The sequence below is a fragment of the Ailuropoda melanoleuca genome, chromosome 4 (assembly GCF_002007445.2).
Source record: "Ailuropoda melanoleuca isolate Jingjing chromosome 4, ASM200744v2, whole genome shotgun sequence".
Lineage (NCBI taxonomy): Eukaryota > Metazoa > Chordata > Mammalia > Carnivora > Ursidae > Ailuropoda > Ailuropoda melanoleuca.
In genome coordinates, this window is record NC_048221.1 from 36,996,963 (window position 1) to 37,021,688 (window position 24,726).

At 40.8% G+C, this 24,726-nt stretch overlaps 1 protein-coding gene across 7 annotated transcripts in view; it reads right to left on the reverse strand.

Annotated features, from left to right (window-relative positions):
- The window catches only part of FOXP1 (forkhead box P1), a 407,883-nt gene that overhangs the window by 44,808 nt on the left and 338,349 nt on the right, over positions 1–24,726 (reverse strand). For all 7 annotated transcript variants that reach the window (XM_034657215.1, XM_034657217.1, XM_034657218.1 and 4 more), the window contains one exon: positions 9,078–9,182. In XM_034657215.1, the coding sequence (XP_034513106.1) occupies positions 9,078–9,182 (105 nt within the window). The remainder of the gene's footprint in view (positions 1–9,077; positions 9,183–24,726) is intronic.

A 24,726-nucleotide genomic window follows, 5' to 3' on the forward strand; every position in this document is an offset into this window, starting at 1 on the left:
GAACGTTGGCATGTGTCATTTTTCCAGACCCAAATGGATGCAAATATAAAATCTTGCGAAAATGCAGCTATAAAAACAACAGGCTACTGTAAATATATGTTGTTTGGTAGGATTGCATTTTTATTACTCGCTCTTTAATTTTTTGGTAGACTGCCCTAGTTTCCATTATTCCCGTAACCGTCATAAGTTGAGACATCAAAAAACTGGCAGCATCTCCTAGCCAGTGACTTGACACTGAGATTCAGGAGCAGCAGTGGGTCTCCGTGAATAGAAATAGAATCAGAGGTAGACAGAAACAAACAGCTGATTAAAAAAAAAAAAAACAAAAAAACAAAAAGATTCGTCCGGATTGCCTTTTATATGAGAGTAGGTGGTGGCTGGAAGAGTGAAAGAAATCATGCTAACCTCGGTGATTTTTATTCTTCTACAAGACTATAATATAATTTCCTTATCTGTTATAAGCAGAATTCTACCTAAACACATATTAAATCTGAGAATTAATATATTATTTGGGGGAAATGTGTATCACCACAAAAATGAGAACAGAATTACACAGTCAAGACCTATTATAGATGGAAAACGCATTTGGAAAGAACGTGGCCCTGTTCACACATCTCCAAAGACCCGCCCTCGATAGGGCTGAGTCTAAGTGTATGAGGCACAATATAGCTGTTTATCGCCATATGGAAGAAGCGCATACGGAACAGACACTAAGAGATTAAAAAAACCTTCCAAAAATAAAGCAAGAAAACCCAAAGCAGAAAAGAAAAAGTAGAGTGCTTCCTTTCTGTGTGTGAGAGACGAGACTATTTCAACAGCTGATTCCACCCTCAAAGTATACAGTGCACATAAAATAAATACAGGTCACAAAAATTAACAAATCATCATAACTGCCTAATACATCCTGGGCTGGTTGTGGAAAAACAAGATCATTCTGGATTTATATCTGTAAGTATGGGATTTCCTGGACAGCTAATATCCACAAACAATCAAACACAGGAGGAACACGGGGAAAAAGGCAGCATTATTTCAAATTTGAGCTGGGAGTCGTGATTTGTAAAGGCTTGAGCAGGAACTGCAGTTGAAATTTGAAGCAAGGAAATTCTTCTACTAGGCACTGATGGACATTTCTCTGTTTCTCTTGGCTCCGTACAGGTTTTTAGGTCACTGGGTTTCGAATGTGATGCCAAGTGAGAATCTCACTAGCACAGAAACTTTGAAAAGGACAACTAACTTAATCCCTCAATTTAAATAAAATAATAATAATAAAAAAAATCTAATGATACTTCACTCAAGAGTCAGAGCTTTTTATGAGACCTGTTGCCAATATTAGTGTCTTCGAATGATCTCATCTTTCATCCTGGCGAAATTCCAACACACAATTTCATTAACCCAGGTACTGCAGGTGATAAAACTCATTTTTCCCTAAAGAGACAGCTAAAAAGTACCAGTTATACATTTATGAAGTACCAGCAATCAAAATTATGGATTTTCTAAAAGGTTTTTAACTACTTTTATTGAAAGGAAAATCGCTGTCTCAGACTTTTGTGACACTGCTGCTTATAATAAATTTTAACATTTAGACATGGCCATAACGTGGGAGACAGTGTCAATAAAAGTATGGTGCAAAGATGATCCCTGTCTTTTAAGTGATGCCTTCTAATCACACGCCGGAAACGATCACATGAAGTATGTAACTAATGGCTCTTAAAAGAGAAGAACGCACGACAATGTATCTATAGTGATACAAGGAACCGTAAACACATACTGCTTATATGCAGAATTAATTGCAGGAGGAGACGTTAAAAAATTTGTCTAATGCTTTCAGAGTCTATGAGGAAAAATTAAATTTCATTTATATTTCTGACTAAAGTCTGTTTGCTGGGGAAAAAAATGGGTTCAAAGGTTATTTGCTTTTTTTTCTTTTGAGCAAAGTGGTGGCAATGGGCCTGTTATCTTTGGCAAATTGGTCTAAACTTTTCTATCTAATATTCTATAGATCACTAGAGGGCACTGTGGTATTTAGGCCACTCTGACCTCTCTGAGTACTTGGAAAGGTCTTGAACTCCCGAACAATGTCAGAAAGGTGAAAGGGCAGACTTTTTAAGGGGGAAAAAAATGTGTTCTGGTAGCACCCACTTTTTAATTTTTCTAAAGCAAGTCAAAAATGCACAATCAGGGCAAAAGTCAAATTCCTACAAAACCCTGAGCTCACCTTGTGATACTCAAAGACTTGTCACCTGGGGGGCCTAAAGGGGGGGACGACCAGCATCATCCCCATATTCTTGAGATTTAAATGGTGAGGCTGGACTTTGATTTGCATACACCCACATTCTAGATGGCTACTCCCTCCGCACGTGCTCAAGCCTCCTCCGCGCGAACTGGAGGCAATTTCACTGCAGAACATTCAGGCGTGCAAACCGAGAGCCACAAATGGTTTGAAACAATTTATGATATCCGGCCTCCTTCGACATGTATTAGCATATACCTGGTTTCTTTAACATACACTTTGTTTTTCCAAAACCACAAACATCGTTGCTGGAACTTCATGTGGAAGTGCTTAAGGGGCGGAAAGTTAACACCTTTGTGATCCCTGCCTCCTCACGGTGGCTGTTACACAAAAGCTTCTTTGTGCAGGCTTTCTCAAGATGTTTTCTTAACATGTTCCAAGTAGTTTTAGGCAGGGAACTAAAGTAAACAAGATGTTACCATGATAAAAACACTTGTGAAAACATTACAGAGCGCACTTAGTAGTTTCTTTCACATAAAACTCTTCACAGTTTTGAGAAGTAAAATTCACAGAAAAAAAATTTTTTTTTTTTTAAAAAGCAAATGACCGATGGAATGTCCTCTACTGTCTGCAGTCCTCGACCTTTTTGAAAGGGTCAGAGTTCCGCCCCTAGGGATCTTCCTTCACCTTTTTTTCCTCCTACCCTATTAGAGCACATAGAACATTTATTTGTTTTAATAAATACTATACATCCATCCAACACGCAAAGGAATTGTTTTGGTTGTTGTGCAGGGTGCTCTTCTCCAAGAGAAACAGCCAAAAAATAAAAACAAAACAAAAACAAGAATTCCTTTCAAATGGATACTAAGCAAGGACATACATTACACTCTTCTGAGATGTGATACAAAGGACCATCTAGAAGAAAAACTAGGGGGAAATAGAAATATTCTTCCCAAGCACAGAAGACTACCTGGTATTTGTGAAACTACGGGTCTGCGTCTGATTTTACATTCTACGTTGGAAACAGGAAAATGTGGTCATGATTTAACCTTCAAATCCACTCTCCACCTTGTCAGAGAATTGTACGAACCCTTTTTGAAAAAGAAAAAGGGAAGAATTATCAATCTGTGTTTTCCCTGGTAAAGGCTGTGTCTTCAACCGGGTTTGAAAAGAAACAACCAATCCAAGTGGGATCAGAATGGAAGGACATGGGGAGCTTCACCCATCTGGATCGGATTGGCCTTGTTTTTGTTTTGCTGTTATCGGAGGACTCCGAGCAAGGCAGGTCTGGAGGATTTCATTAGAGTTAGCATGGGCACCTGCTGGTATCCGTTAGCACTAACAAATACGACAGTCACATGATCACTCATGGCTGATGGGTTAAAAAAAAAAACGCGAAAACTGCAACTTGTTTTCAGAAGAAACAGGGAAATAAATGCGTACAATAGACTGGGTATCTGCTGATTCTGATAAAGCTTCCCTCTCAGTTGGCTGTGGGGGAAAGACAACAGGATGGCTATTTGTACAGTATTTATCTTTGAAATCAAGGGCCCTGTGGTATACCTCACCTTGGGAACAAACACTGCAGAATGATCACAGAAAATGTCAAATCTCTGGTTTTCATTTACCAACAGTTATGATATTTCGCTCTCAGGAGAGAAAAAAAGAATATGCTTCATTTTTAGACCCATGAGTCTCCCCTCCCTTCCCTTAACCTCTCTTTCTGTGAACAGTGGCATTTTATTGTCAGATGGGATTTTTATCCTGAATCACTGATCCTGGCCTCTCTAAAAAGTTACATCTTATGAACTTGAGCCAAACAGGGTCAGGGAACAGCTACCGAGCAAAGTTACTTGCCCCTTTCATACTGAGCCCTAAAAACCAGGTGGAAAAACCCAAGCCCATCGAAGTATAGAAACCGTGGCTGGTGAATGAAGTAACAGGGCAAGGCATGCATGGATATCTCCCTAAACTGTGAATAAACCTAAGGGCTCTGTGATCTAGACTAAAATAACTCAGGATAGCAATGGCCAACGACATGCAGAAAGATTTCTCAGCTGTGAACGTTATGACACCAAAAAAGTTTACCCTAGCTCAGAGGTCAGCAATCTTAACGCCCATTCCTTACGTATGGCCCCATGGCTGCTTTTTTAACTTATTTATTTATTTATTTATTATTGTTTTTTATTTTTAATTTTTTTAAAGATTTTACTTATTTATTTGACAGAGAGAGACAGCCAGAGAGAGAGGGAACACAAGCAGGGGGAGTGGGAGAGGAAGAAGCAGACTCCCAGCGGAGGAGCCTGATGCGGGGCTCGATCCCAGGACTTCGGGATCACGCCCTGAGCCAAAGGCAGACGCTTAACGCCTGAGCCACCCAGGCGCCCCCCCCCATGGCTGCTTTTATGCCACAATGGCGGAGGTGAGGTGTCGTGACAGAGACTGAAACCCAGCATATTCACTGTCTGATCCTCTACAGAAAAAGCTTGCCATTCCTTGGCCCCCTCCCCCCAATCACATGTGACTGTGTGGGACTTTTGACAAGAACTTAATGGTTAAAAAACTAAAGATTAGTGTCTTCTGACAGATTAATGCTCTGCAGCGTCACGATACCTTCCCTAGAATGGTCAGAAATGTTTGGATTTTTAAAATTATCCCTCTTTTAAAAATATACTTAAGTAGATAGATAAGAAAAGAAGTACTAATATATTTTTAAAGAGTGCCTGGTATGGGTCAGGCACTTTACACGATGCACCTCTTCATTCCAACAACCCTGAGAGGTGGAGTACTGATATTATTATCCCAAATTACATATGCGGATATTGATGCTTAGACATGCTGTGTAACTAGCTCAAAGAACACACTAACACAAAGTGGCTTCACCACCCAATCTGCCTTTGCTTCAAAGCTTTTTCTACACCTACTGCCTTAAGTTGAAAGCATATAGTTAATAAACTGCACTGCTTCTAACCAGGCGGGATTGTATAACAGGAGCAGGCACTACAAAGGCAGACAGCTTGGGTTTGGATCTTGACTCCACCTCTTATTAGCTGTGTGACGCTGCTGCGGAAAATCACTTATCCCCTCTGTGTCAGTTTCCTTATCTGTAGGTTGAGAGTAATACCTTAATATTATCACTGTAAGGGGGCATGAAGATTAAATGAGTTATACAGTTGACCCCTGAAAAACGTGGAAATTAGGAACACCGACCCCCTCACGCAGCAAAAACCCGTGTGTAATTTTGACGCCCCCAAAACTTAACTCTTACTAGCCTACTCTTCACAGGAAGCCCTACCAACAGCAAAAAAGTTAACACATATTTATATATTGTACGTATTAAATAGTATATTCCAATCAAGTAACCTACAACAGAAAATACTAAGAAAAACATAAGGAAAGAAAATATATTTATAAAACTACTGTATTTATCGGGGGGGGAAATCTGCACGTAAGTGGATCTTTGCAACAAACTGGTGTTGTTCAAGGGTCAAGGGCATATGTGAAGTATTTGGAACTGTCCCTGTAGCACAGACGTTTGATTATAAACTCTTACTAGGGGAGTGTAAAATCAGGGTATAGAAGATAGGTGGGGAAAAAAAAAACTAGAAAGCAACAACTAAGTCAAGGTCAGATCATGCTACATTTTGTTGAGTAAGAGTGCCTTGGAGAATCCAGGCACTGCTGGTTATCAACCTGTTAAGAAAACACCTCCACAGAGGGATAATGAAAAAGAAGAGTGAACCCAAGAAAGAGGTGCTTCCAGAATCTGCAATCTGGCACAGTTAGAGAAGAAATGCTTAAAACATCACTTCCCAGTAACAATGACTCCACGGTGATGTGAGTCAAAGAGGCCACGTGGTTTCTGTTTGACCCACACGAAGTACGGTAGCTCTTCCAGTCCAGTTCAATGGAAAGCAAAGTTGGTTTCATCAAAGCCAATGTGATTACTCTGTAGACTGCACACAGATGTGGGAGAAGTGAATCTGCAAGGACACTAACTTATTTCCACTACATTAAGCAAGACACTGAAACCTGAAGACAACTCTGAATTTCCAAGAGCTAAAATCATGCTAGAGAGGAAACTCAGAATCCTGAATTCGTCATATACGGCCAATCAATGTGTAACTGAGGAAAGCAGTAAGAGAACAGTGAGTTCTAGGTTTTGTTTTTGTTTTTTTCCTTCAGCATTTACTCTCCCTTTGCTGATTTACCTACTTGTTTTTCACACTCAGGAACCAAGTCTCTCCTCCCCAGCCCCCATGTGGTTCACATGGGGTGAACACATCTCTATCTGCTCTGGAGGTGGGCATGGGATGGGAGCCTGGCTATATGGCTGTGATCGGCTCAAAGCTGGAACACGTGACTCAATCTGGGTCAATGGGAGTCTGCCCAGGACTGTTGCTGGAACGACGGGGCAAGAGATGCACTGTGAGATGAATACACATAGGACGGCTTGGCACTGTCTTCCTTAGTTCTACTTGGAAAGAGCCTAAGAACGAAGGCAGCACAAAAGAAAACTGAGCTAAGAGACACCGAACCGATACTCCACTGACACTGCTTAAGCATCTGAATCCAGCCATGGACTTCCCAGTAACAAGAGTCAATTATCATTCCCTACCCTTCAGTTTTTTTAGTGGGGGGAGAGGATGAGGGGTTAAACCAATTTAAGTCAGGTATCTGTAGCTTGCAAACAAAAGTCTTCTAACAAATACAAGTCGACAAATAAGTCCGAGGAAATAAACAAGCAACAGTTGCAGGTTCATAGTGGGCATTCCAATTCCACCGAGCAAATATGAACTGAGAACATGTCATTTCATGTGCAAAACCACAATAAATAATTGAGAGGTGGTTTTCTATAAAGAGCCAGGCTCCTAATGTCCTTAAAAGGGACTTTTTAAAAATAGGAATTAGTCTAGGCCCCAATTCTGATGATCTAGATTCTTTTCTTTAGTATAAGGTGTGGTTTGAAATTGTGCTGTCTCATGGTAGAGGCACAAAAGAAAAAAAAGATTATATATATAAAATATATATAATATTACATATAATAAATATATATTATATAATAAAAATTATATATACAATGTATATATTATCTCTCTATAATACGTATCTATCTCATCTAATTGTCAGTTTACATAATAAATGGACTTCTGATTTGAGGATGAGGGTGGAAATACTTTGGTAATTAACAACATTTTTTAAAAGGATCATATTGGAAAACTGCCCTTTTCCCTTGTGACTCTAAAAACTGATACACTGAGAATGTTCAAAGCAATTGTATATTTCTGGAGACTTTATGAAAATAAATCTTATTCACAGATGGTTATCAGCCATTCTACAGATGAGCGAAATTAGCACCAATACATTTATCAAAGCTAGCACCGGTGCAGAAGGTGAAATCAGAATGTGAAAGTGGCTTCTGCCGAGGTCTTTTTCTCTCATTATCTAAATACAATTAAGCAATAACAAAACAACGATTTTTAATGAGTGATTTATAAGAGAACAAAGCCCAATAACACTAACTTGAATCATCAAAATTGTAAAGGGCTTGTGTGTGCTTACTCTGAAGTATCACTGCTCTTGATGGTTGATATTTAAAACAAATCTCAGGCATCTCTTTTCAAAAAAAATTTAAGTTTCTAATGACCACCTCATGCTTTTCAAGTAAAATACTAAAGCTGGGAGGCTCTGAAATAGATTCATAGGCTTCATCAATTAAAAAATGATATTCACCAAAGCTCCTTTCAGGTAACACTGGATGTACCTTAACGGTAGGTTCTTATAATATTTGTATCCAGGTCCATAAAGCTAAATATAGAGATTGCTTTAACAACATAAAGACCACACAGAACCGGAAAACTGCACATAAATCCACCTGCTTCTAGTTCTAGAGGCTTGAATGAGGAAAGACCGAAGGAAAGAGCCCCACACACCCATTTGTAAGCCATCACGAAGCCAGATATAAAGGAGTGATAGAAGCGCGTACGTTGGATTACCGCATGATAGGTCAATATACTAAATATAATGTGTTATTATATTCTGTCCATCTGTCAATGATTCAATGATATTATCAATAAATTTATGGGGGTGTCCACAACACAGGGTGGTTTAGTCTAAATTTTATTAAAGGACAAGGTAACTGTAGGGAAGGGAAATAGTAAGATGTGGTGCAGAAGCCTTTCGTTTCAACTAGAAGATTCATGTATCATTTATTTACAGAGATACTTTAACAGTGTTACAGATTCAAAGGGAGTAGCCCAAGTTTCAGTCATACTTTAACTGCAGATATTAAAGTTACTCCATTCTCCCCATAAGGACAAGAATCCGAACGAAAGCTAAGGCCAATATGGAAAGGTAAGCAGCAAGGCGGCAGCATTTCCTTGGCACCCATTTCTTAAGTTCATGAAGTCATTTGCAGAAAAACAAAGAAGACCGATCGCCAAGCTACAACGGGCCAGTCACTGACAGCAGTTTTAAACAATTTGAGTTAGTAGGTCAGTGATTCAGTATGCAGACACAGGAACAAAAGTGAAAATGATATTACTGCAAATTTAATACTGGGAGAATTTTTATTTAATCACTGTCATTCTGAGAAAATGGGTAAACGCAGACTCTTCCGAGGAGCATCCAAACTGTCCCTGGTTATACCTCTTTTGCCCTTTGCCATCAACCCTCCACAGGTTCTGTAACTTTATGCCTATGACAACGCGCCAGACCTTATGATTCAGTCCATTCTCAAAGTGGTGGTACGAAACCCTCCATCAAAAAGGCATTTTATGAGGAAAAGCATGAAGAGTGGGAGGTGATGGCTATGTAAAAGAAAAAAGCAATATAAAATCATTCTTACTTTAGAAATGATTGGAAATCTTCGCACACTGCTTCACAGCCTGGCCACTTGCATACACCATGTCCATAGAGAGGATGGCTATGGGGGTGCTCCTCATGGGACAAACTGAAAAAAAAAAACACACACACACACACAAAAGGACAAGAGAATGAATATGTTGCCAAGAACCATCCCACCAGACTTAAAAGGCAAGAGGAACCCACATGGCTGAAAGTGGACATGGAGGAATCGAGGGTTTCTTGTTCCCCATGAATTAACTAATTAATTCCAAATTGTTATTTAAAAGCAAGAGTTAAATCCCAAAATGTGAAGAGTCCAATGTGAGAAATGTAACCACCATGTATGAAAAGTGTTTGACAGGCTTTTGTTAGAGGCAAAGCTCTCTACTCAGACTGTGAAGGATTCTTTAAAAAGCTAGAATTTATCATTTAATCTACATAATGAAAATGATAAAATCTGTACTTGATTCTGAGATTCTCTTGCTGTTCTCTACCCAGAATATTATACATTTTCCTCCTCCCTTCCACCAAAAAACTGCTTTCACATAATTGTATGATCTTTTCATAAATTAATTTTATCAAGCAAAGAATAGAGCAATTAAATAATTTAGAATAAAATAATTTAGAAAGACAAATATATCCAAGTCGACGATTAGCTTTAAAAACGACACTAATAAGAGTAGAAAGATTATACCCCTAAAATTATAGACACCAAGAGTGAGAAAAAACTTGGCATGAACACGAGGGGTTAATCCTCCAGTGGGGTTCCAATCAATACATAATGATTTGACCACAAGGATCCAAGTCATGGGATGCTTTGATCCGCGCCATGTGGTGCTTGGGGAAGTATATCTGTTGCACTCGCTGATGAACCATATCCTCAAATATTTTCTCTATTAGATTTCTTGCATCCAGACTTCTTTCAGACAAATTATTTTTACAGTCGTTTCCATAACCTTAGATGCCATCAAACAGAAATGTAAAACTAACACAGAGTTCTGTTTCATACTCAAGCACATTCCCTTCAAAGAAAGGGCTATTTTGCAACTTACTCCACTGCCTCTCCGTGACTTTGAACTTCAATCATGACTACACACACACACACACACACGCACGCACGCACGCGTGGCTTCTATTTTATATTACCACCAGGATGTGTATTCATATATCATCTATCGATTCACATTCACAGAGCAGACATACACAAATGCCACTTGTCCCTGACTTACAACATAATGAATCCACAGTGGGCATATTATGAACAGTTAAATTAAGAGTAGGAGTAAACACACATGTGCACAGAACTACACCTTATCAAGGATCAATAGGCCTCTCTATGGCTTTTAAATAATTATGCTGGAAATTTAATATAACTTGAAAATAATAACAAGCTTCTCTGCCTTAAACAGAAAATACATCGGGGAACCAGGAAAAAATTACAGAAGTCTAACTCATTAAGGTGTCCCTCATGAGAGAAAAGACTAACACATGTGAACAGAGGTAGTTCTGTAGTGAGACTTATAAAGCCCAATGACAAAAGTTTCTAAGCAGTGAAGAGGGCAAAAGTCCATTGGACCAAAGGAAAGAATTACTGCCAATCCAAGGTCATCTTCAGATTTTTTTTTTCAAGATTTTTTTTTTTAAAGATTTTATTTATTTATTTGACAGAGATAGAGACAGCCAGCAAGAGAGGGAACACAGCAGGGGGAGTGGGAGAGGAAGAAGCAGGTTCGTAGCAGAGGAGCCATGTGAGGCTCGATCCCATAACGCCAGGATCACGCCCTGAGCCGAAGGCAGACGCTTAACTGCTGTGCCACCCAGGCGCCCCTAAAGATTTTTTAAAATTTATTTATTCGACAGAAATAGAGACAGCCAGGGAGGGAGGGAACACAAGCAAGGGGCGTGGGAGAGGAAGAAGCAGGCTCACAGCGGAAGAGCCTGATGTGGGGCTCGATCCCATAACGCCGGGATCACGCCCTGAGCCGAAGGCAGATGCTTAACCGCTGTGCCACCTAGGTGCCCCCATTTTCAGATTCTTTTAAAGTCTAAAATGAATTACATAAGATGGTGGATGCTAGTGAAACTATTTTGGCTCAAGGTCATGACACAAATAAATCAAGTAAATCAAGTCATTATGCTGTACAACTTACGTTATGCTCTATGTCAATTCTATCTCAGTAACACTGGAGAAAACGGATATGGTACCAAAACAGAATTTCAAAAAATTATGGACAATATTTGAAATTACAGAATCCCCCTAAAGACTAGAATTCTCAGCTATTCTGAGGGAAGGAAATCATTTAAAAAGAAAACTATTCCTACCAATAGCTTAGAAAGAAAAAAACCCCCTAAATAATTGTTTTCATTACCAACTTCAGTTTATATATATGAAATATATATCATACACACTTTTAACACAGTAAGGTGTGAAGATTTATATCATCCTTTTATATTTAATATAATTTTGTTATTAAATAATTTCTCATGCTATCAACTGTCTTCAAAACTTTATTGGCTGAAACTAACAGCCCATCGTAAACCATCTTGGCCCCACTTACATACCAAAATTTGTCTAACCGTCCATTTTGGACATTGAGATTCCCATCACGTTTCATATGTTTATGAATAATGTTAAAAATAAAATTTACCAGGTTAAACATTCCAGTATATAACTGATTTTACAAGACACATTCAGGGAAATGGGATGAGTCAGTTAATGAGTACTAAGTTCTAAAATTCACTATGAATATTCCACCAAGTTGCTCTCCAGAGATGCTACGTGCTGAGTACATTCTTAGCCATTATACACACTTTGTGTGATCCTTTAAGTTGGAAACCAAATGCCTCAACTAGTTAGGATGTAAAACTAATACCATTAGTTAAAAACTGCAAATGGTTATTTTATTGTGCTTTTATGTTGTTGTTGTTAACTGGAGAGTGTTCTGAAAAGTATGAAAAAAAATGGTATGTGTTCACTAGAGGGATTTATGACTAGAAATAAACTACACACGCTCCAACATGGACTCTGCCATTCCCTCCCCCCCCCACCCAATCTCTCTGCTTTTTGGTTAACTTGTTTGTGAAGGCCCCGTAGCTTGAATAAAAACCACTCTGCTCTAAGAATTTATTTTTTGATCAACTTGGTATCCTTATTTCAAAGTAAGGACAGAGGACAGTTCACTACAGCCTAGAAAGACAACCACGGGCACCTGAAGTCTAGAGAAACAAAGTCCTCACACACACATACATAGTTACATACTCAGAAGACCTCTTGAAAACCTAACTGTACATTAAAACCTTATTTATTACGAAATTAAGATATGCTCTTATTTTAGTAAGTCCACATAACACTAACTCTGAGCTGGCTACTGAAGAAAGTCCATTCCCCACGCCACCCCATCCTCATCCCACACTTAATCACCCCACCCTAGATAACACTGTTAACATCTCGTACTTTATTGCACTACGTTTTTCTTCCAATGTATTACTAGTTTACAAAAATGGAAGCTATAAACACTATTGTTACTTGTTTTTCATGTTTAATATATAATCGAATACTTTGACTTCTTGCATCTCACATGTACATTTCTTCAGGCCCCGAAGGAAACGGCACTTCAAGTGTATAACGAGGAATGTCCGACATTCCCATCTAAGAGACCGGGCTGCAGTTTACAGCCAGTCTGGCGTTCCACCTGATGTGTATTCCAAGTAAGGCTGGTTAGTGATGACCACGAGCAGGTGCAGGGCTTGAAATCTTTACTTCTTTTATCCTCACTCCTGATTTCCTAAAAGATGAAGCCCAGTCAACCCCATTTCTACCCAAATCTTCTGGTAACCTTGTATAAGCAGGGCTTCATGGGGATCCAAACATTTTTAGCAAGGCTTTGATGCACCTTGACGTGCAGGACCACTGGCTCCGGCCGTCCTGACCTGCATGGCCAGTGACTGTAATTGGATACTTTAAAATACACAGTTGTCTGAAATAAAGTGCTTGGCTAGGTTAGGAAAAGGAATAGGCTGGCGGTGGTGCCCAGATAGAGTATCTCTGGAGAAAATATAAGGAACCATAATAATTGTCAGGGATGATGAAGAAACAGAATTTTCACCACATCCCTTTTGAAGTTTTTATGTTGTACGCTGCAGAAATGTTTTGCTGTGCAATTTTAAGTTTTCTTCAGATAGATGTATGAACGTGTACATATATAGGCACACACACAAAAATCAAGTGCTACGCAGGACTCATTATTGAAACTGCCATTTGCCCAGAGAGCGGCACAGCAGAGCCCATGGCGTGTGTGGCTGGGTCCTGCTTCTGGCCGTTCAGTCACGCTGTCTGGTATACCAGCTGTACTTCTGAATGGGAGCGTTTCTCTGTCATTGGAAAAGCAGAACAGACATTTATATTCTGACTGCCTTTTGGGGTGTGCCAAAAGGTAAAAGAAGGGAAATTTATTTTTCTTATGTCAAAGTATGCCAGCTGGAGCCATAACTTCAACAGACTTTAGCCTCTGAGAAGATTTTATATAATGGCCATGGTTCCTCAATGGTGACTCTTCACTATTTCCTTCCAAGTTCACTTCTTAATGACAACGTGAAACTGGAATCATTCAACTCACCTGCTGCAACTAAGTACAATTTCTCATTTCTGCCCCTACCCTCTAGTGTCCTTACTAGTCCTATAAAGTTAATTTACTCTGGTGTAACCAAGAGGAGAATAATTTGAGAAGGAGATGAAGTCAACAGACACCATGCTGTACCTCAAGACATTTCCTGCCAAGTTAAAGGCAGTTTTCCTTTCTCCTTAAGGTGCACTCTCAGCTTTTCCTGTGCTCTGACCCAAGTTCTCATGGTTGTCTTTGGAGTCTCACCCAATTTCTGTGTCTTCCCTTTTCCAAGAGTGCTCTGTTTTCTTCCTCTCGAAATTCCTGATTCATCTGTAACAAGAGTCTACATCTATGTGCATCAGGTTTCTAGCTTCTCTCCCCCATGCTTCCCCCGAATTAACCCCAAATTACAAATTGTGTATTATTCCACTGGCAGTTATGAAAGACTGTTGGTCATTCTCCAATCACTTAAAAAGGTGGAATATGTTTTTCTTTTCAAGTGTTATTGAGAGATTCATACACCATACGATTCACTCTTTTCACATGTATAAGTCAATGGTTTTGAATATGTTCAGAGCTGTGTAACCACATCACATATAATTTTAGAACATTTCCATCACACTAAAAAGGAATCCTCTACCCATTAACAATCACTCCCCATCTCTTCCCAACCTTCATCTCCTTCCAACCACTAGTCTTCTTTCTGTTTCCAGACATATGCTTATTCTGGACATTTCATATAAATAGCATCATACAAGATGGGCTTTTTTGTGTCTGCCTTCTTCCACTTAGCATAACGTTTCGGAGGTTTGTCCTCACAGCATGTATCAGTACGTCTTTTCTTTTTTTACAGCTGAATAGTATTCCACCGGATGTACAAAAATGCATTTTTTTAAATCCATTCATCCACTGATGGACATTTGGGCTGCTTCCACAGTCTGGCTATTGTGAATAGTGGTGACGGGAGAATGCATGTGCACGTACATGACTGAATTTATGTTCTCAGTGCTTTGGGGTATATACATCTAAGAGGAGACTTGGCAGGTCATGTGGGAAGCCTATGGTTAACACTTTGAGAAAATGCCAGATCAGTCTTGAAAGCAGCTGCACTACCTTGTATTCTGACCAGGACTGTTTAAGGGTTATTATTTCTCCACACACTTGCCAACACCTGCTGTCTGCCTTTAATTTTAGCCACCTTGGTGGACGTAAAAAGTGGTAACTTTTTGTGTTTCTGATTTGTATTTATTTGTTTAATGATGTTGAGTATCTTTTCATGCGCTTACTGACCATTTATACATCTTTAGAGAAATGACTATCCAAATTCTTTGCCCACTTTTTAAAAATTGGGTTATCTTTTTATCGTTGAACGGCAAGAATTTTTTAAAAATATATTCTGCATGTTGGTTTCTTATCAGATATATGATTTACAAATACTTACTCCCATTTTGTGGACTGTCTTTTCAGTGTCTTGATGGTGTGCTCTGAAGCACAAGTCTCTAATTTTGACAAAGTCCAATATATCTATTTTTCCTACGGTTCCATGTGATTCTGATGTCACATCTAATAACCCACTGACTAATCGAAAGTAATGAAGATTTATTCCTGTATTTTCTTCTGAGACTGCTAGTTCTCACATTTATTTTGAGCTGATTTTTGTATATGGTGTGAGGAAGGGGACCAACTTCAATATTGTGCATGCTGTCCCAGCACCATTTGGTGAAAAGATTGTTCAATCCCAAATGAATTGTCTTGGCCCCTTTGTCAAAAACCAACTGAACATAAAATTCACTTTTGCTACATTTTGCACATGGATTCTGCACATGGATAGGGAGTGGGCAAAAATGACACAGCTTGTTACTGACAAGATGAATAAGGAGGAGGTCTTCAGTGGTTATTGGTTAAAGGAATGAAGGAGGTCTGTGCCTTCCAATAAGGACTAACGGCATCCTTAGGGCCGCTGTGAAACAGGACGCGTTTCCCTTCTAAACCATTCCCCGCCCCCTACAAATACACCGAAAAGCACAACTAATCCCCTTCCCGCTGCCTTTGACTGATTAGAAGCAGTCCTGCCTCCCTCTCTTCCACATTGGTCACCCCTCTTTTCCCCACCATTCGGCCTTTCATTCAGCCAGCCAACTTTAACGGAAGGCTAACCCTAAGACAGGCACCCAGGATACTAATGGTGAAGACCTGTTCTCTGCCAAACGGCCTCAGTGCCTCCCTATGGCTCAAGTCTCTCCTTGTCTGTCTTCTTTGCGATTTTTTGGTTTCATGTCCATGGGCACGTGCTTCCTTCTGCCCACCCCATAACACTGTCAGTCACAGAATCTTCTCCTCTCAGATCTCTCACAGCCCGTGATTTTGGCTGGGTGGCAAGGGACTGCTCACTCCTTGTCAAAGCCCCCAACAACTCCAGATACCTCAGGTTTCCAGAAAGGTGTTCTCTTGACACAGTTTCACGACTACCTAATAAAAAGTGCCTTACACTAAACTGTGATCATAACCACGCAAGAAAGCCACTATTTTAAAGCTTCTTCTTTGATTTAATTCTTTCATGACAACTTCCACAGAGAGGATCCCACGTTCTCTCCTTCTCTAGCATCACTTTTTAGTTCTTATCCTATTTCGCTGCCTTCTACTTTGTACCGCATCCTACTTTCAATGACACTTTTAAGTACCAGACTAGGGATTTCTCAGGTTGAAAGACGGGAGTATGAATTCAATTTCTAGTGATGAAGTGATATCAGAAGATATGGTGACTTCAGATGTTTTACATTAAATGTTCACAAACCAATGGAGCTATTTATGATATATACAATAAGTCAGTTTCACGGACACCAGACAAGGGGCGTTGGCTTTGGAACTCCGTCACGGTGGACCTTATGATACAGAGCGATGCAGATGAACCAGAGCAAAAGAGATGATGACTTAAATCTCTACCACAATTTTCCATTTTAAAGTTTATTCTTCGGACGTCTTTCCTACTATTGTGTATCTCCTCCAAACCAGCTGGAAGTCAAAGTCTCTTGCAGAAAATAAAATGACAGGTCAAGTTTCTTCATGGGTTACACTGCAGTATTGGGAGGAAAAGGTCTTACACCTGCCGACAAATGCACAAATGATATGTGGGAACAGGGGAAATGAGGATGTGAGTACGGCATCCTTTTTCCTGATAGCTTTGTAAAAATGACCTTTCTCCTTTAACTTTCACTGAAAACACTTCAAGAAGCAGGCAGGCTTCTCATTTTCCATTGAAAGCTGGGAGATGGCTCAGATGTCGCATTTTTAGCATACTGCCTTCATTTTGCTTTTCACTCATTACAGAAATACGCCATCCTGTTTATTCATCAGTTTTCCGAAAGTACATTGGCCATCAAGTTCCATCATCTTACCACAAAGAGAAGGGTGTCTGAGGAGAGCCTATGACAGAGTCCAGCCTAAAGTGAGTGAAGATGAAGTTTCCACCAACTGGAACACACACACCGACACACACGCAAACGCACACACACACACTTCTTTCACTCTCTCATGTGGTGAATCCTTGACTCTCCTTCCCCAGAACGCTCATCATCTCAATTTTCTGCTGCTTTTCAAATCATGTTTAATTAGAGGATTTCACATTCCCTTGTGATATGATATTCATGAGTAAAACTTGCAATTGGAGTGACTGTGAATTAGTCTATTAAGAGCCCGATTTGTGCTTTTAAACAATGATAGAGATTATTATCTGCTCTCAATATTGCAACTTGAGCTGTGACGGCTACCTTAACTAACTTTACATCTGAAGTAAAAGCTTTTGACTCCTTAGGTCCAGGGGTTTTTGTTTTTTTCGCCCCCCCCCTGCCCCGTGCATTACAGAGTACCCTGTCAGAGATACAAGGTTCCCTGTCTGTCCACAGCCCACACTAAAGCGGTGTGTGGGGTGAGTGTGATATACACATAGCCCCACTTTCGTAGTTACAAAGTCATGTTCATGTGTACTAGACCAAGACGTCAGATTCGTGACTACTCAGTGTTACATTTACATGAAGTCTATTTAAGTCACTCAATTTTAAGAAAAATATTAAGTAATAGGTAGTTAACAGGTACACGCAGATGTGGCAAAAGTGGGACATGATGGGAGACTGATTCAAAGTCACTGCTGACCGGGCTTAAAAGGTGGTATTTGTATGCAAGTGTATGGAAACACAACCTTCCTCTTCCACTGCTCTTGCCGGAGCAACGCCTCTCGGATTCCATTACGGATATACATGCGGCTTCTACGACAATAGCTCTGGGCTGGGGTGCAAGACTGCGTGTCTGCAGAGCTCGTGTGTGACGCCAATGGTGGTGGGCCCCGGACCACAACTGGACCACTACGCGCCTGGAGAGTTCCCTGTTCTGCACCTGACCTAAAAATGACCGTGCTTTATTAAAGGAATGCTCGTGGGGTGCCCTACTCACTGTGGGTTGAATAACAAGATAGAGATGGATAAATAGGGAAAGAGGTGGCCCAGGGGGCAACCTCACCAAGCCATAGTTGCAAACTCATTAAAAAAAAAAAAAAAAAAAAAGCTGGCTGGCCCTGTTACCTAAGAATGATAGGCAAGGCTTTTTAAGATTTAATGTAACAGAACAGGTAAGAGTGAAGGAAGTTAGCATGGGGAAAAGATCACTTCCTGTTACTATGAACTAACACCAATTTCACGTGAGCACAAGTTTGGGGAGTGATTCTGTCAGAGAATGCCCAAACTTGACATCCGCCTCAGGTGTCCTCTAAGTCTGGTTGGTGCCCCATGAGCCTGGAAAGTACAAGATGTATGTGTAAGGAGGGTCTTGAATTAAGTTTTTAGGAAGATAAGTGGTACGTTCTGGGCTTTTCCAGGAAACCAGGGTAAACATACAATAGAAACAGCATTTCCAACCACTTGGCATAGTACCATATTCAGTCAAGGTCCCTCTCCTCAGCGAAAAGAGGGAATCTGACCAAAATATCCCAATATAAGACATGCACACACTCGACGGTGGCCCACAGAATGTCAGCTGGAGCAAAAATGCTGAGTTTTTTAAAAACTGGCAGATTTATTTTAATTTATATTAAGTAAAAACATATGTAGTAACTCTAACCTCTGATTTCACATGTATCACTTCTCAGGATGAGGCCTATTTGACTTTAATTTAAAAAATTATTTGATTTAAATAATATATATCATTCATTAATATATATTCTAATATACTATATATATATACATATGTTAGAATAATATACATAACGATATACGTAGATATAGCCAAGTTCACGATCATGGGACACAAACTCAGATGACTGAGGTTTGGGAAACCAAAAGCGTGTGACGTTTTCTACAAGGAGATTCAGTTCCTAGCTGGATTAGCTTCCTGAGTTAACAATGATCCAGCGGCAAGTCACTGAAGACATACTTTTAATTTGAATTTTCAATGGGGAAAGGAGAGCCTCGGGGTCTTCCTGGACTTGAGACCAAACCCACAGAGTGCACTGCATCCAGCGCTTCTGGGACCTAAAGCCATCACGTGGGATCTAGGAGCATCTCTTCTTCAGGCTGCAGCTGTGACTAGTAACTGCTCCTTCACCAACGGTAAGAACCTGGGGTTGGGTGCCATGAGATCAGCAGCTCCCTTCTTCACCGTCCACATCACCCATCTGCCTGCCCCATCTCCCTTTTCAACTCCACGGGGCAAAACGTGCATCTTGGTTCCCAGACGCCGGGAGTATGTGTTCCAGCAGGACAATGGAGAGAGGATGAGAGCTTGAGAATCTGGGAGCAACTGATCACAAACAGCGAGCAGGTGATGACAAAGGCAGAACGCCTGTGTGTGCATGGCGATGAGGGAACTAATAAATAAAAGGAAAAAAAAAAAAAAGAAAAGAAAAACAACAGGAAAAGGCAGAAGCCCAGGTTTTGTTTCTTATGCCGCTAAGAGCTATCCTGAGTTTATGAGAGTTTACCACTGGCAGCATTAACACTGGGATCTCGTTGAGAAAACAGAATGCTTTCCAAAGAGTGGCTGCGAGCAACTGTGTCAATACAGACACAGGGACCACTAATCCAAAAATTATTAACACCATTAGGCAGGCATTCTTATTATGTCAATGCAAGTGTGTTTGCACTGGTGACTCACAAGGTCTATGTGGAACATGTCCATATGTTAGAGGCACCAACAGTACCCAAGAAAACCAAAGAACATAAATAAAAGTTCAATACTAATTCTTCTTAGGCCTTCCTCCAGAATACTCTATGGAAGCCAGCACAATTATACTCCAGGACCAGAAGAATCACATAAGTCAAGTGTGAGAACCAGACATGCAAGCAGGAGATGAGGGGACAAGTGACGTAGGGATACAAATTGGCTGAGAACCACTAGGCTTTTGCATTTATGTGGCCTCAGAACTATCCTGCACGTTATGCAATTCTTGTTACTTCTCTGTAGGACAAGATGCTTCATTAATGTTCACCAGATTAAACTCTCCTCTACCTTTAATTGCACAGGTTTTAAGTAAACACTGAACTTGTGATAAGCATCATGCTGGGTTCCTGGATCAGAGTCTGTAAGCTGGGATTCTTAAGGAGACCCATGGGTGAGTGGAAAGATAATATTACCGTTTCTGTATGCATGTGTTAAGATAATAGTAGGAGTTTTGTAAGAATATACAGGCGTATATGTGTATATCTTTCTCACCCTTAGCCTCTAATTTTTATAATATAGGTAATATATTAGACATGTATATAACTAAAGACCAACTAGGTAGGGATGCATATTCAATATCTGCAATAACGATACAGTAAATAACCAAATACAATCGGAGGCCACTGGCTGTTCTCTTCCTCACTGCAAAGTTGTACCCAATTCTCCACCGGGAGAGAAAGAGAACTGAACAGATGGCTGGGATATGAAATGCTGTAATATCTGATTTGGGCCTCACAGTATCAGTAGGAGCTCAATGGCTACAAGGAAGAGAATGAGAGCAGGCAGATGGCTGAAGATGCACAAAAAGCATCTTCAGGCATAAAAGAAAAAAAAAGAAAAACAAACAAGAGTGTTTACAAATGCTTTAAAGACCGATATTAAGAAATATAAAAGAAATTCTGTTCCACAACATAGTTCATATTGGATCATAGTCTTAAGAATTTTTTTCTTTCTCCACATCGCTTCTCTGTCACTTTGAATGGTAGCAGGGGAGGAAGGCCACAGCGTAAGGGTGGTTGAGAGCAGTGGTTCTCAAAGTATGGCCCCTGGGAACTTGGTGGAGATGCAATTTCTTAGGCCCTAGTCCAAGTTACTGAATCAGAAGTACTGGGACTGGGGTCTGGCAGTTTGCAGGTTAACCAGTCCTCCAGGTGATTCTGATGTGTGTGCTCATGGTTGAGGAGGACTCTTACGCGAAACCCAGCTTTTCTCCCGCGTTTGGAGCACCTGTAAGTATCGACAAGACTAAGCAGGTGCTCCTACAGCATCTGCGGTCAAAGGGGAGCAATACAGACCTACTCCCAACGGCTTAATCTTCGCTATTCCCTCAGTTCGCCTTCTGCACATTTCAGCTAGTCTCTGCAATGAAATTTTGCACCTGTCATGCGAGGCTGGTTACGCTGGATGATCGGGAGATAGCCAGGAACAGGGAACGTTCCTTCACGGAGCTCAATGCATTCAAAAATTTCACCTGCTGCACATGGGGGGGGTGGAAATACATACACTGTGATATTCCACCAGTGCTCATTTTAAACAAATCAGACGTGGCGTCACATTTTGTATATATTCGTATCACTGCATTTATTACACTGTGTTGCCAGGGTCTCTTTCCCTGTATGTCTCTCTGATTAGACAGTAAGCTCCTTAAGGGGCAGAACTAGGTTGCAGTCCTCTATTAAGCCCCTGAACCTATATAGTTAGTACATAATAAATGCTTGATTAATGTGGTTTGAACGAATAAACGACTTCAACAATGATGAACAGCACTGTTACTATTTACTGAGCACCCGCCATGTGCCAGAGCCTGGGATCATGCCCATTTCACAGACGGACAACTGAGCACACCAACATAAAGTCACTTCAGTGGGCAGCCTGTATTGGAATGGAGGCAGTCCAGCTCCAGAGTCCACACCTATCACCACTGAACAACAGAGCCGCCCCCACGCTAAATGAGGTATGGGCCATGGTCCAGCAAAACATGTTCTTTCTGCCCCTGACTCAAGGCCTCTGCTGCTGCTGTAACCTAAGCCTAGAGGGCTGTTCTGTCACTTCTTTCCATCTGTTCAAAGGTCACTTCCTCACAGAGGCTTTGCCAGACTCACTCTTCTCCCTTCCTTGCTTTATTATTTTGTTCAGAACTTCTTTCTTTTTATTATGTAATTATTTGTTTGTTCTGCATCAGCTGTAATGTCAGCTCCATGAGGACAGACTTTGTCAAGCTCACAGCTGCATGCCCCGGAGCCTAGGACACATGGTACGTGGCTGGGGGTTGAGAAGTTCTGCTGAACGCATGCACGCACGGGAGTACCGTCCAGTGACTTCTGTCCCGCTCACAAATACATTTTTGTTGAACTCTGGACAACTCCCCATATATCCTTGTTAAGTTTCTTTTTATTTTTGCCTGTACAATCTTCTAATTTATTCAAACACCACTGGATTATTCCAGCTCTGGGTGTCATTTTTTTTTTTCTAATTAAAGTAAACTGCCATTTATTTCTTACACTGATCTTTAACACGAGATCTTCTTCTTGTTGTAAATATGACTCATACGGAAAAATGGAAGTTGAATACCGGGGCTCATATGTACAAGAATGTTTCCATCAACAGTTCAGATATAAAAGGTAGAGACATAACCATCGATGCCTGTCCAGTTCTAAGGTCTATAGTAATACTTTCAGTGGCGTTTTAGCCTTTCGGATGTATAACCTAAAATTCCACCAGATGACTCAAAGGCCCCTCTTGAAAGCAAATACCACATAATTTACACAAACACTTTAGATTTTCTTTCCTTCTGTCATAATATACCTTCAAACTCAATATTCACAGCCAAGATGTAAAATATACACAAAGAAGAGATCCTTCAAAGACAGACTTCAAAGTATCAAAAAAGAAAGGAGGGAAGAAGGGAAGGAAAAAAGGAAGAAGGGAGGGAAGGGAGGNTAAAAGGAATGAAATTTGAAGGTCACAAAAGTACGTCTGTTTGTTTAGGGAAGTCTTACAGGTAGTATAAATATCATCAGCTACAGTTGCTATGGGGTCTGTTTGTTTACCAAACAAGAATACAAATAGTTATACAAAAGTGGAACAACATTTAGGTACATAAATGGAGAAGGCTCTGCCTTCTGGTAAATTTCCCAAAGTGCCTTCTAAAGCAGTCCTATTTTCACCTTACTTGCTGGGAAATCTCGGTTTCCTTGGTTCTCCCTTTTCAGTTCTAACACCTCCAGGGAATGTTTTACTCTCAGATTTCTGAGTCTGATAATCATTTTCTTTCCCTTTTCCCCTTTTTCATTTTAAGACGTAAAAACCAAAACCACTAGCCCGAAGATCCAGACTGTACAATGACAACTGTCTTCACAACGTAAAATGCATTAAAAAAAAAAAAGGGACAACAAAAGCCACAGAATTTATAGAAGCATTCTCGTACAGGCATGTATTCTTTGAGTTGAGTTAATCCACGAACAACCACCCAGAAAAGATTGCGTATCTTTTAACTGACTTTCTATAAGCCAGGTATGTTTCATGCACCTGAATTATACCTGGCGAGTCAACCATTTGTTTTGGAAAATGAAGTGGGGGGGGTGGGAGAGGAGAGGGAAGGAAACCAGCAAAGCCCTTCTGGAATATCTTAGGGGAGAGAGAGAGAGAGAGAGAGAGAGAGCGAGCGCGTGTGTGGTGAGTGTGCACGTCATAACTCAGATCTACCGGAAGACAAACGTACCACGGAGGCTGCTGGGAGTGGGAGCCTTCCCTTCACACTACATTGACCACAGTACCCACCAGGCACAGCCCCGACGCCTTTCTGTGAATGGTACAGATTGCCATATGGATGGAGACATTGAACAAGCTGTACAACTCTGGGCGACATGTGCCCGGGGGATCGTCCCATATTAACACCACCTGGGCTGTGCCAATTGTGCTCTGTCTGTGCAGAGGCACTGAAGAGCCCATCAGGATGTTATTTTTGAGTACAAACAAAAAGGAAAATTACAGTTAAGAGAATTCTCTGGCTAGCCTATCTGTTGCTCAATTCCCGAAATAGTTTCCCAAAGGAACGGTTATCTTCTTTATTCACACAGGCAGAAATGACAAGCTGGAACACATATTAACAATTTCCCTTTGTGAGCCTCCACTATTGTTTTAATGAGGAGAATATACTTTATAATATACTTAGGCCCTAACTGATTACAAAGGGGGGTGGGATAAAGCCACTCAGGGCGGCCGTACATATGTAACACGCTCATTTGCATTACCCAGGCGAGCCAGGCAGCAGAGCGGGGGCTCCGTTGGCGAGTGCTGCGGTGCCGGACTCCAGGGTGACACCAGTGCAGAACGGGCAGCTCGGGAAATCTTGAAAAAGAATGTGACTTTCCTTTAAGCCTCCTGTGTAGGTTCCCCCCTGATGTGGCCCCAACACTGGCTTACGACCGTGAGACTCCTATGTGTCATTTAAAGGAGAACAGAAGAACCCCAAGACTTTTCCAAACCACGTGGCCTTCCGGAGGTCCCTGGCTTCCCTCTTCACTTTTGGATGGATCCTATGCCCACCGAAGGAAATCTTTCCGTTTAGGAATCCTGGAGGCAAAGTGTGGGTTCCAACAAGACACTTTTACAGGGTGAAGGGTGAAACCCAGTATAAGGGACAATGCTGTCAGAGTTCCCCCCAAATTGGTGTTCACTGTTCTGGGCCCTACGTCTTCCTTGTCACTCTTGGTGTAAGATCAATGTTAAGAAAGCTAAGGCATATTTGGGAGGAAGGGCCAAAGGCTCTACCACACAAGGGTAAACACCTGTAAAATGGTTGCGTGCCAAGAAAAGGATCTGGTGGGAAAAAAACCC